The sequence below is a fragment of the Gymnoscopelus braueri genome (assembly GCF_963280865.1).
Source record: "Gymnoscopelus braueri genome assembly, chromosome: 10".
In the NCBI taxonomy this organism is placed as follows: domain Eukaryota; kingdom Metazoa; phylum Chordata; class Actinopteri; order Myctophiformes; family Myctophidae; genus Gymnoscopelus; species Gymnoscopelus braueri.
Window position 1 is genome coordinate 3977062 of NC_137611.1, and position 12990 is coordinate 3990051.

At 40.5% G+C, this 12990-nt stretch overlaps 1 protein-coding gene across 1 annotated transcript in view; it reads right to left on the reverse strand.

The window, feature by feature from the left end:
• Positions 1-4398: 4398 nt before the first annotated feature.
• pappa2 (pappalysin 2) overlaps positions 4399-12990 on the reverse strand; it is a gene marked incomplete at its 3' end in the record, with an annotated part of 201019 nt that continues 192427 nt past the window's right edge. Inside the window, exon 30 of the mRNA XM_080438933.1 lies at positions 4399-4563. Within this exon, the coding sequence (XP_080295059.1) occupies positions 4399-4563 (165 nt within the window). The remainder of the gene's footprint in view (positions 4564-12990) is intronic.

A 12990-nucleotide genomic window follows, 5' to 3' on the forward strand; every position in this document is an offset into this window, starting at 1 on the left:
CGTCCCCGGCGGGAATCGAACCCAGGACCTTCTAGCTGTGAGGCGACAGCGCTACCGACTGCGCCACCGTGCCCCCTGAACTGCATACTTAACTTTTGAACCACTTGAACCCCTGCATCCCTATTCTGGGGGGAACTTTGGTCAAACATATCCACGTCTACAAGGCTAGTTAGGGGTTAAAAATAGCAGATCTACAAGGCTAGTTAGGGGCAGTGGTGGCAAGTAACTAAGTACATTTACTTAAGTACTGTACTTAAGTACAATTTTGAGGTCTTTGTACTTTACTTGAGTATTTCCAATTTCCAATACTTTTACTTCTACTCCACTACATCTCAGAGCTAAATATTGTACTTTTACTCCACTACAATTATTTGAAAACTTTAGTTACTAGTTACTTTTCAGATATAAATTATGATATAATGAAACATACATTAACCACTTTAGCCCTATTTTATACATAGGCTATTTGAAAATAGCAGATCTACAAGCTCACAAAGCGTCGCGATGCGACGCTTTGTGAGCTTGTAGATCGGCTATTTTCAAATATTTAGTACTTTTACTTTTGGTACTTTAAGTACATTTTGATGCCAATACTTTTGTACTTTTACTCAAGTACATTTTCAATTTTGGATTCTTACTTGTAACAGAGTATTTTTATATAGCAGTATTGGTACTTTTACTTAAGTAAAGAATTTGAGTACTTTTTCCACCACTGGTTAGGGGTTGAAGAGTCTTGCTCGGGGACACACATGGACACATTGCTGTCGTGCATGGCCTGGTATCGAACCCGGGACAAACGAGAGGAGCGGGGGCTCCTCTAACCACTTAAGTTTACACAACATGTAACGTAACCCAGGTAACGCACCCATTTAAACCACAGTAACTATAACGGCATTACTGAATCGCCAACAGTAATTGCTTTACAGTAACTGGTTACAGTAACTGGTTACTTTGTAACGCATTAGTCCCAAAGCTGCTGACACACATTGAAACGTCATCTCTGTTTTATAAAGGTACACTTTATTTCATACAGAGTATAAAGTACAGTTTAATAACACATAAAACATGATTACAAGTACAATGTTTTCCTATGATTTCCTGCTAATCACTACCAGTGTTTCTTTCTGACACATATACCTACGTATATATATATACATATACCTACCTATCATTCTGACACATATACCTACGTATATATATATACATATACCTACCTATCATTCTGACACATATACCTACGTATATATATATACATATACCTACCTATCATTCTGACACATATACCTACGATACATACACATGTTTGAAATGTTTGAGATCAGGACTGAGCTCCATTTCAAAACCAAAGTTAATGTAGGACTTCCCTGAAAACATTGTTTTTAAGGTGAATTTTCTAGATAACATGCATTGGCGAATTAATAAAAGATGGGACACACAATATTCTTTACCTTGGCCAACTGATCAGTGTTGCCATGTCTGCTTATTATCAGCGACTTTGGGCATGTTTTTCTGCGGTTATTTGGGCTTGCATAATTGTTTTTGTATTATGGTTATAACCAGTGGTTCTCATTCATTTTCATGTCAAGGACCCCCAAATAAATATGTATTTGTCCGCAGACCCCCCATCTGAAAACATTTTTGCTCCAGGGACCCTTTACCAGATTTGTGTTAGAATGTAAAAAAAGAAAAAATCCACATTTTGCACTTTTTTCTTTCTAGATCTTTTTTGAAAATATCAGATCTACAAGCTCACAACATGTCGCATTGCAATGCAAAATCTGTCAACACGGCAACTGATCTGTTCTCAAGCATTACAACTTCATTGTGTAAAATGCTGCACTCAAATCTAAAAGAATCAGAACTGGGCCATTGTTGGCATCATCTGATCGAAAATATTTAACTCAATTGAAATAAGTGCAGCGGTTATTTTTGCAAGATCTAAACGCAAAATTACGCTTTGAACAAAATTAGATTTGGATTTTTTTCTTCCGTACTTACAGTAAGACTAAAACCCATTTAAAAATAATCCCAGAATATGAGTACCGTTTGATGTGCGTAGATTCTTGTATTGCTGTATTTGTGGTGTTTTATATATGTATAATATATATTTATATAGTGTAGTGTTGACTTGTGTGACTAGGACGTAATCTAGTAAATATGTTAGAGATTGTCCAAATATATTAGTCTATACATGTTAGTCTTTACAGATAAGTATCCTTTCACGTTCCTAAACCTACAAATCTTCAGTTAGTGTGGTTGTTATTGTGTCGTGTGTTGCTCCGTCCTTTAAAAAAAGTGGGATTCAAGTTGAATTCCTTGAGCAACTGATTTAGTCTACGGCGCCTGATCTACTACTGTACATGTAGGCCTACACAATCAGAATGTACAAAAGAGGTGTATAGTGCCTGCAGCAGACCTGTGGTCTAATTCTGTAAAATGTAGGAAAAACCTTTTCTCCAACATCAACGTAGCCTACTTACTCAAAATAGCAGAAAAGTGTTTCTGAACTGCACAGCTATAAACAGAAAATTAGCACAATTATTATTTAACCCATTAAGACCGGGAACGCATCTGTGTCATTTTAAGATTCTTTTGGCTATTCAAAAATATCAGATCTACAAGCTCATAGCGCGGCACCGAGTGCCGCGCTATGAGCTTGTAGATCTGATATTTTTGAAAAGTCTTGAAAACATTTTTTTTTTTTTTTTTTTAAACTGTCTTAATGGATTAAAACAGCTCGTAGTTCCGTTTAACGTGAATGATGCTAATAACGTGTGGGCGTCAGTATGGGTTGTAGAATATTGCTGGCATGCTGACATTTAGATCTCAGCATGCTTAAGGTACAGACAGTATATATAGCACATAGTCAGTAGGGATAGCCCTGAACGGAGTAGTTCACCCAAAAAATTACTTATTTTCTATCAATTACACACCCCGTGAAGCATCGAATTCATGGAGATTTTTTAGTTTTTGTCGCATTCCTAAGCCAATAATTTGATGACCGACGGGAAGATGCCAATGTATCCGGTAGGAGACTCAAAGGAGACTCTTTGAGTCTCATACCGGAGAGACCGCCGTGCAGTCATCAAATTATTGTCTCAGGAATGCGACAAAAACAAAACCATATCCATGAATTCAAGGCTTCATGGGGCTTGTACTTGATAGAAAATAAGTCATTTTTTGGGGTGAACTACTCCTTTAATTTAGGGATTGTGCTCTTACTGTACTTATGTTTGTTTTTTTTGGTCACAGCCAATCATTTGGGTTCCATGATCCCAAGAAAGATCAGTCAAACCCAGAAAAGTAATAGTTAGGATGACTGGGTTTACACATGGGACAACAATAACTGATGATGGTAATCCCCTTTGATGCAGGCTTGTATTACCCAAGTGTAGTTAGCAATAAACTACAGTAGGTGACATTTAAAGGTGAAAACCTGATTTCCTGCTCAAGCGCATTATGCAACAATGCACTTATAGATGACCTTCACAGCTCCACAACAGGAAGACAATACACAGTGTCCATCACATCCAGAGCTCAAACCTATGTGGCGATGTGTAGCAACAAGATTCTGACTCATATTGACTGACACTAGAGTGAAGAATCAAACGAGTAACTACCAGTGGTGGAAAAGGTACTCAAATGTTTTACTTAAGCAGAAGTATCAATACGTCAATGTAGAAGTACTCTGTTACAAGCAAAACTCTGGAATTCAAAATGTACTTGAGTAAATGTACAGAACCAAAAGTAAAAGTACAAAATGTTTTGAAAATGGCTGATCTACAAGCTCAAAACGTGTTGTGAGCTTGTAGATCCTTGTAGAACCTAAGTATAAAATAGGGCTGAAGTGGTTAATGTATGTTTTATAATGTAATAATTGATATCTGCAAAGTAACTAGTAACTCAAATTTTGAAATAATTGTAGTGGAATAAAATTGTAAAATTGCAATATTTGCCTCTGAGATGTAGTGGAGTAGAAGTACAATTATAGACAATTGGAAATACTCCAGTAGAGTAAAAGTACCTCAAAATAGTACTTAAGTGCAGTACTTGAGTAAATGTACTTAGTTACTTTACACCACTGGTAACTACATACATCGTTAAAGGATTCAACCCCCGACAGGTGTAATAATCTCAAAGGCATCTTGTCCTAACGTTTGTTAAGAAGACATCAGGCGCTAATCTGGATTATAAAACGAGACCGCGCCGTTCAGAGTACGGGAAGTCGCCTCATTGGCTCAAAGGACAGCCAATGATGAAAAACCTGTCGAAGACATGTTGACTCAAGTCTGTTTATGGACCAGCTTTGAGCAAAGCTGGTAAAACATATCCATGAATGTGATCACTTTGATTGTTGCTTTGCTGTGTGTAGTCTGTGGGCTGGCTGTGTTGAACTCCTCAGAGCGGCCCTGGCCGGCCTCCTCCTCCTCCTCCTCCCCCCTCCCCATGTCCTCCTCCTTCCAGGCGCTTGGCTTTGCTCTTGTTCTCCTCGGCGTTGGGATCACGGCATGTGCACTCACTCATACGACCGTCATCATCACAGTCCGCCCCAAACTGGATGACCTGTCAATCAAAGGAAAGCAAAACATCAGCGGTCAGAACCCATGCATGCAGTGGTGGAAAAATTACTCAAAATGTTTTACTTAAGTAAAAGTATCAATACTGCAATGTAGAAGTACTCTGTTACAAGTAAATGTCCTGAATTCAAAATGTACTGGAGTAAAAGTACAAAAGTATTGGCATCAAAATGTACTCAAAGTACCAAAAGTAAAAGTACTAAAATGTTTGAAAATAGCAGATCTACAAGCTCACAACGTGTCGCGGAGCGACGCGTTGTGAGCTTGTAGATCGGCTATTTTCAAATAGCCTAGGTATAAAATATGGCTAAAGTGATTAATGTATGTTTTATAACGTAATAATTTATATCTGCAAAGTTGCTAGTAACTAAAGTTTTCAAATAATTGTAGTGGAGTAAAAGTACAATATTTGCCTCTGAGATGTATTGGAGTAGAAGTAAAAGTATTAGAAATTGGAAATACTCAAGTAAAGTACAAATACCTCAAAATTGTACTTAAGTAAATGTACTTAGTTACTTTCCACCACTGCATGCATGTTAGTTCCTACCAGTGGTGTAAAGTAACTAAGTAAATGTACTTAAGTGCTGTCCTTAAGTACAATTAGGAGGTACTTTTACTGTACTGGAGTATGTCCACATTTCAATAATTCTACTCCACTACATCTCTGAGGCAAATATTGTACTTTTACTCCACTTTAGCTACTAGTTACTTTGTAGATTTTGATATTTTTAAAATAAAATATACATTAACCACTTCAGCCCTTTATACATTTCAGCAATTTGAAATTAGCAGATCTTACAAGATCGGCTATTTTCAAAATATTTTTGTTATACATTTTGAACTTTGGGACATTCTGCGCAGTGAGTACTTTTACTTTAGGTACTTTAAGTATATTTTGATGTCGATACTTTTGTACAAGTACATTTTGAATACGGGACTTCTTGTAACAGAGTATATCGACATTGCAGTATTGATACTTTTACATAAGTAAAACATGTGAGTACTGCTTCCATCTCTGCATGTCAGTTCCTACGCATCAATTACGCAAGAAAACAAGGTCTGACCTTTTGACCTGCCCAATGCCACCCATGGAATTCTTTCTGATTGTGTGAACAATCAAAAGTCATGTGGATTCTCCCTGTTTAGGTAGCCTGGAGAGTTTCATATTTTACAATAAATACAATAATAGATTCAATTCTTTAGGGAAAAAAAACCTGACAGGGTCATTGAGAAAAGCAAATAGTCGATAAGAGTCGTTATTTCAGTCGTTTTTGAGAAAACGGTGAAGGACAATAAAAAGTGAATTTGCTCCCATCGACCTAAAACAGCAAAGTGAGTGATTCCTTTGCCATTTCTCCTACTCCGTGCTGTTTGTGTACTAGAGGAGGTAAAGTACTGCTTAGTAACTTGAGCGTGCTCTTAGTAGACTTTTGTATTTCCTCACAGCTTTTCAAAGGCAGCCGTAACGTCCCCCTGGGGGGCCATGAAGCGCACGATGTCAAGCGGTTCAACATGGTGCTCTTTGAACGGCGAGAGAAACCTTGAGCGTCTTGAGGGGGGGGGGGGGGGGGTCCGGGGAGGAGGGGGGCGGTCCGGGGAGGAGGGGGGGGGGCTTAGGGAAGAACCACACGGTGAACGGATGAACACATGTTAAGAATCAACAAGGAGCGGGTGCCAGGTTCTCCTCTAGGAAGCGAGCCCATCACCACAGGTTGCAAAATAAACTCTGGTGCCCCGTGAAGAAGTCTGTTGCAACCAAATGTAAACATACACTCCTGGAGAGGAGCAAGAGAGGAGAGAGGGAGAGAGAGGGGGAGAGAGGGAGGGAGAGAGAGGGGGGGGGGCAGAAAGAGAGAGATGGAAGAGGGGAGGACAAGGGCAAATTGGTGAAAGAAACAAGGGAAGCGGAGAGATGGAGTGAGATGGAGAAGAGAGAGAGAGAGAGAGAGAGAGAGAGAGAGAGAGAGAGAGAGAGAGAGAGAGAGAGAGAGAGAGAGAGAGAGAGAGAGAGGAGAGGGAGGGAGGGAGAGAGAGAGAGAGGGAGGGAGAGGGGGGGCAGAAAGAGAGAGATGGAAGAGGGGAGGATAAGGGAAAATTGGTGAAAGAAACAAGGGAAGCGGAGAGATGGAGTGAGATGGAGGAGGGAGAGAGAGAGAGAGAGAGAGAGAGAGGGAGAATAACATAGAGGGGTTTGTATGAAGACGGAGGCGGCAGGTTATCAGTTATTATGTTAGGTTTCACTGGGCTTCGCGGGGGGGAAAGGGAACATGATGATGGAGAAGGTAACAGAGTCATTGTTGGGACGTGGTCTGTGTTCCAGAGAGGGAGAGCTTCATCTGATATGCCAACTGTCCCGTTAACGCGTTAAGACCGGGTACTTCATCTGTGTGTCACTTGGGCTATTCAAAAATAGCAGATCTACAAGCTCATAGTGCCGTGCTATGAGCCTGTACATCTGCTATTTTTTTTTATCGTGAACATTTGTGCAAATCTTTGAATATATATATATATATATTTTTAAGCGAACATTTTTGACTACAATCTTTGCTTCTGGGGGGTCCCTGGAACAAAATATTTTCAGATGGGGGTCCGTGGACAAATAGATATAATTTTGGGGGTCCTTGACATGAAAAAGTTTGAAAAATACGTTTTTTTTCTTCAGAAAACTATTAGGATTTAGAAGACATTTGGGGAGTGTATTCAACTCAGACATAATTGCATCAACCAGCAGTTCTTAAAATGTTAACTTGATTACAAAATGACTTATTAGTTCATTCTAAAGGTTTATGTTCAAATATCCTTGACGGTAGAATCCCTCAGAAGTAAAGATTTGAGTTACAAATGTTCGCTTTAAAAATATATATATTCAAAGATTTGCACACATTTTCACCATTCTTTAAAAAAAAAAAATAGCAGATCCGCAAGCTCATAGCGCGGCACTCGGTGCCGCGCTATGAGCTTGTAGATCTGCTATTTTTTTTTTTATAGCCCCAAAGAACTCTATAAAACGACACACAGACGCGTTCCCCCCCGGTTTTAAGGGGTTAAAGACGCCATTGGCTCGTCATTAAATGTTTCCTAAGTAAGTGTTAAGCGTTTCCGTTGATGTTGATTCATTGATGCAGGCGGTGGAGCGAGCCAAAACGACACGCAGCACCTAAACGCTGACTTCTAACAACCTTTTTGGACAGAGAACCGGTTGTTTTTCCTTCTTCTCGCAGAGAGAGAGAGAGAGAGAGAGACAACGGGGCCAAGTCGTTTGACTGTGTTTTTCTGTGAGTGTTTTGGAACGGTAAACCACTTTATTGTTTACCACCAGCTTCATGAAATGTATTTGAAAAACACAGGGGGAAAAAAAAGGGGGAGGAAAGAAGTTGCTTTGTGCTAAAAAAAACGAGACAAATTGAGCCAACGGGTGGAAATCACGATCCAAGCACACCTTAGACTAATTCTAAAGTCAACCCCCTGCATTCTGAACGTGGTACGCTCCTTCAAACGTTTACTCAGCAACAACAGAGGCATAAACCACCCTGGACTCGAACATCGGGGTCCAGTGTTGATTTTGTCGAATAAAACTATGACGAAAAATGTCGAATACCTTTTTTTCACTGACGAAAACTAAATGAAAACTAAATAAAAACTAAGCTACCATGACTAAAGGTAAAGACTAAACAAATTGAAAATTTCGTCAACAAAAAAAAAAGCTAGACTAAAATGTCAGTGAGGGATCTAGTGGAGAAGAGATCCAGTAGAACTAGAAGACATGCAACCAAGTGTAAAATCAGCCATTACATCAAGGCAGCGCCAACATACATTTTAGTCGATTAAATCAACTGTAGATTTAGTCGACAATAATCTTATGATATTTAGTCGACTAAAACTAGACAAAAACTAAAACATTTCTAGGTCTCGCTATGGGAGAGAGCGCCCCCTGGCGTGAATGCTGGGTTCGTGCTAGGGGGGGGGGGGGGGGGGGGGCGCTCTCCCATAGCGAGACCTAGAGGGGCGTATTTCATAGAGCCGGGGGTTATGTTAGTAACCTATAGTTTTTCAAATAATTGTAGTGGAGTAAAAGTACAATATTTGCCTCTGAAATGTAGTGGAGTAGAAGTAAAAGTATAGAAAATTGGAAATACTCCAGATAAGTAAAAGTACCTCAAATTTGTACTTAAGTATTGAGTACTTGAGTAAATGTACTTGGATACTTTCCACCACTGGACCTGGGTTAGAATCCAGGTGGCTACACAGGTATCATAATTCGTTTTTAAACTATTTTTTTCCCCCCACAGATGATTAGAGATTTGCGATGATTAGCTTAATGTGCAACATTGTTTTCTCACTCAACAGTAAACAAACCAACATACAGTATATACTTCTAAGTGTATACAGGGTATCTGCACATTTATACAGGTACAATTTAAGGATTTTAAAGACTTTTTTTTTATAAAAAAGGACATAATTTGTCAAAGTGTCAAATATTATGTAAGACAGGGGCAAAAAAAATTTGGAGAATAGACGATTTACAAGGTCACAACGCCTTCGCAGTGGGAGGGGCTACACAAAACCATTCCTCCAGTCTAGTTAACAGATGAAAAAAAGAAAAAGGATGATCTCTTTTCATAGACATAGAGTGAGGATCTCTTCTTCTGTCAACACATCTACCTCCGCTCTGATATATCTTCTCTCTCTCCTCTGTGTATCTTTCATCACTACAACTCTGTCCATAAATAAAAACAATACACCCTGCATGGCCACACTCCATAAAAAACAGGTATCCTCCTGCAACCATCTGACGCAGGTCCAGATACAAGGCTGAAGAATAGAGGGGAACAAACCGCTTCAAGTATGTGAGCTACTTCAAGATGTGCTGATTTATCTGCAGTGGTGGAAAGTAACTAAGTACAGTTTTTTTTTTTTTTTTTTTTTTTTTTACTTTACTGGAGTATTTCCATTTTTCAGTACTTTTACTTCTATTCGAGTACATCTCGGAGGTAAATACTGTATTGTACTTTTACTCCACTACAATTATATGAAAACTTTAGTTACTTTGTAGATTTGGATTATTATTACAACACATACAGACACACGCATTCATATACACTCCAGCCCTATAATACATTTAGACCATTTGAAAATTGCCAATCTACAAGCTCACAATGCGTCGTGATGCGACGCATTGTGAGCTTGTAGATCAGCAATTTTCTATACATTCACACATTTGAAAACTTGTGAAATGGGACATTCTGCATAATGGATGTAGGAAACAAATAAATAACAGGGATATTTTACTCGTGACCCTAAACAATGTGTCCGCGACCCCACACATGGGTCCCGACCCAGTGTTTGGGAAACGGTGGTTTAGTTCACTTCCTCTGAGCAAACCCCCCCCCCCCCCCCCCACCCCTTCCCCCTTTACAGTGGCAGGAAAACCACAGACAGACGGACACCTGGACCTAGTGTTGCCAGGTTCTGTGAGAGAAATAAGCAGCCAGGTCTATGAAAAAAAAGCCCAAAAGAAGCGACTATTATAGGCCACATGAGCACTTTAAACCTATATCCATCGCCTATTTTCAAACAAATTATTGTAGCTATACATAAATCTGGTACGGGGGGTCCCGTGGACAAAGTAAATATTAATGTGGGGGTCATTGACATGAAAATGTTTAAGAACCACTGGTTTAAACAGCATTAGGAAACAAGCCCAAATAAGCAACTACACTTTAGGAACAAGCCCTAAAAAAACAAACGTAACCCGGAACTAACTACCAATATTTACAAGCAACTAACTGTACAGAAGGAAAAAAAAAAGTCCACCGTCACTTATAACAAGCAGACATGGCAACACTGCCTGGCTCCTCCCTGCCACCTACCCCTGCTCCCATAAAAAAAAAAAAAAAAAAAAACAGCAGTTAGAGGTCTCCTGGCCTGGCAGCCCGTTTATTATGACGGGCTCCTCTGGACCCGTTGAGCTCACTCTGCAGGAAGGAAGCTGCCAGTTGCATTTTGCTGTGACTCATGGTGCGCCCGCGGCATGGGGCCCCCAGGGGGAGGCACGGGGGCCCCCCCAGGGGCCAACACGGATATTTATGAGGAACCGTGTACCATGAATGAGCTTCATGAGCATGTTGTGCACGGTTGCCAGATCTGCTTGTTATAATTTCCCCACAAGATTGTATTTGAAAATAGCCGATCTACAAGCTCACAACGCGTCGCATCGCGACGCGTTGTGAGCTTGTAGATCTGCTATTTTCAAATAGCTGATGTATATGTTAAGGTGCTCATGTGGCCCCATAGTCGCTTCTTTTGGGCTGGTTTTCCTAGACCTGGTTGCTTGTTTCTCTCACAGAATCTGGCAACACTGATGTTGTGGCCCCCCATGGCATGTGAACAAACAGAAACGTAACAACATAGACGCACTCTATGAGTGTGACATGATAATGGGGGCTATACTGAGACTATCTCCCAAAACATTGCAATTAATGTTTTTTTTAAATAAAAACACAGTAAAGGAGTAAAGTAATTACAATGTTACGAACGTACGATACATCTTCCATTGTCGGGCGTCTTATCTTAGATATTTATCTATCTACAAGCAATATGTAGCCTATAGCGAGAGGGCTAAAGACTGTAAGGACGTACTAAAACGATGCCATAGCTGAATGGGTATAGAGCAGGCTGTCCGGGAACCAGCAAGGTCCAGGCCTCGGTCATACGTGTCCCTGAGCAAGACGCTTAACCCCTAACTCAAGGGTTCCCAGACTTTTCAGGCCTTGACCCCTCAAAATAATCATATTTGAACCGGGGACCCCCCAAAATAATCATATTTGAACCGGGGACCCCCCAAAATAATCATATTTGAACCGGGGACCCCCCAAAATAATCATATTTGAACTGGGGACCCCCCAAAATAATCATATTTGAACTGGGGACCCCCCACCGTGACAAGCACTTGGAATTGTAGGCATTACATTTAGTTTGACTCGGTTCCACAGATAAATATTGTGAAAATAGCCGAACTTCACGCTACAACGCCTCACAGTGCGAGGCGTTGTAGCGTGTAGAACGTTGTAGCGTGTAGAACGTTGTAGCGTGTAGAACGTTGTAGCGTGTAGAACGTTGTAGCGTGTAGAACGTTGTAGCGTGTAGAACGTTGTAGCGTGTAGAACGTTGTAGCGTGTAGAACGTTGTAGCGTGTAGAACGTTGTAGCGTGTAGAACGTTGTAGCGTGTAGAACGTTGTAGCGTGTAGAACGTTGTAGCGTGTAGAACGTTGTAGCGTGTAGAACGTTGTAGCGTGTAGAACGTTGTAGCGTGTAGAACGTTGTAGCGTGTAGAACGTTGTAGCGTGTAGATCACCAAACAAAAGGACTTGATGAACGTTGTTTCACGCAGTGTCACTCAACTAAGTATAAATCCAGCTTAAACTCGGTGGCAGAGAGAGAGAGGTGAGAAAGTGCATAAAGGTGGTGGTGGGTGGTGTGGCGGGGGGTGATGGGGGGGGTGTGTGGTGGTGGGTGGTGGTGTAGTAGTGGTGTGGTGTGGTGTGGTGTGGGGGGAAGGGGAGGGGGGTATTGCTGAAAACCTGTTTATTTGCCCTTCTGGTGGAAAGACCTGAGGACACAGGGTCCCCTCTGTTGTTTTTCTAAGTAGAGACGAGGGAGACTAAATGGGCTTCGGTCATTAACCCATTAAGACCGGGAACGCATCTGTGTGTCATTTTAAGATGTATTTGGGCTATTCAAAAATAGCAGATCTACAAGCTCATAGCGTGGCACCGAGTGCCGCGCTATGAGCTTGTAGATCTGCTATTTTTGAAAAATCGTGAAAATGTGTGCAAATCTTTGAATATATATATTATTTTTTTTCATTTCAACATTTGTAACTCAACTCTTTGCTTCTGGGGGGTCCCTGGAACAACATGTTTTGAGATGGGGGTCCAAATACATATCTAAAAAATGTTTTCTGAATCCTAACAGTATGTTGCTATATCAGTGGTGCTCCAACTTTTCTATGTCAAGGACCCCCAGAATGATATACGTATTTGGCCGCGGACCCCCATCTCAAAACATGTTGTTCCAGGGACCCCCCAGAAGCAAAGATTTGAGTTACAAATGTTCGCTCTGAAAATATATATATATATTCAAAGATTTGCACACATTTTCACGATTTAAAAAAAAATAGCAGATCTACAAGCTAACCCTAACCCATAGAAGCACAGATCGGAGTTAAAAATGTTCGCTTTATAAAATATATATATATATATATTCAACGATTCTTAAAAAAAAATTGCAGATCTACAAGCTCAGAGGGGGCATAGGGGGCACCTCGGTGCTGCGCTATGAGCTTGTAGATCTGCTATTTTTGAATAGCCAAAGCAATCTTAAAATGATACAGTAAGCGTTCCCGGTCTGAAT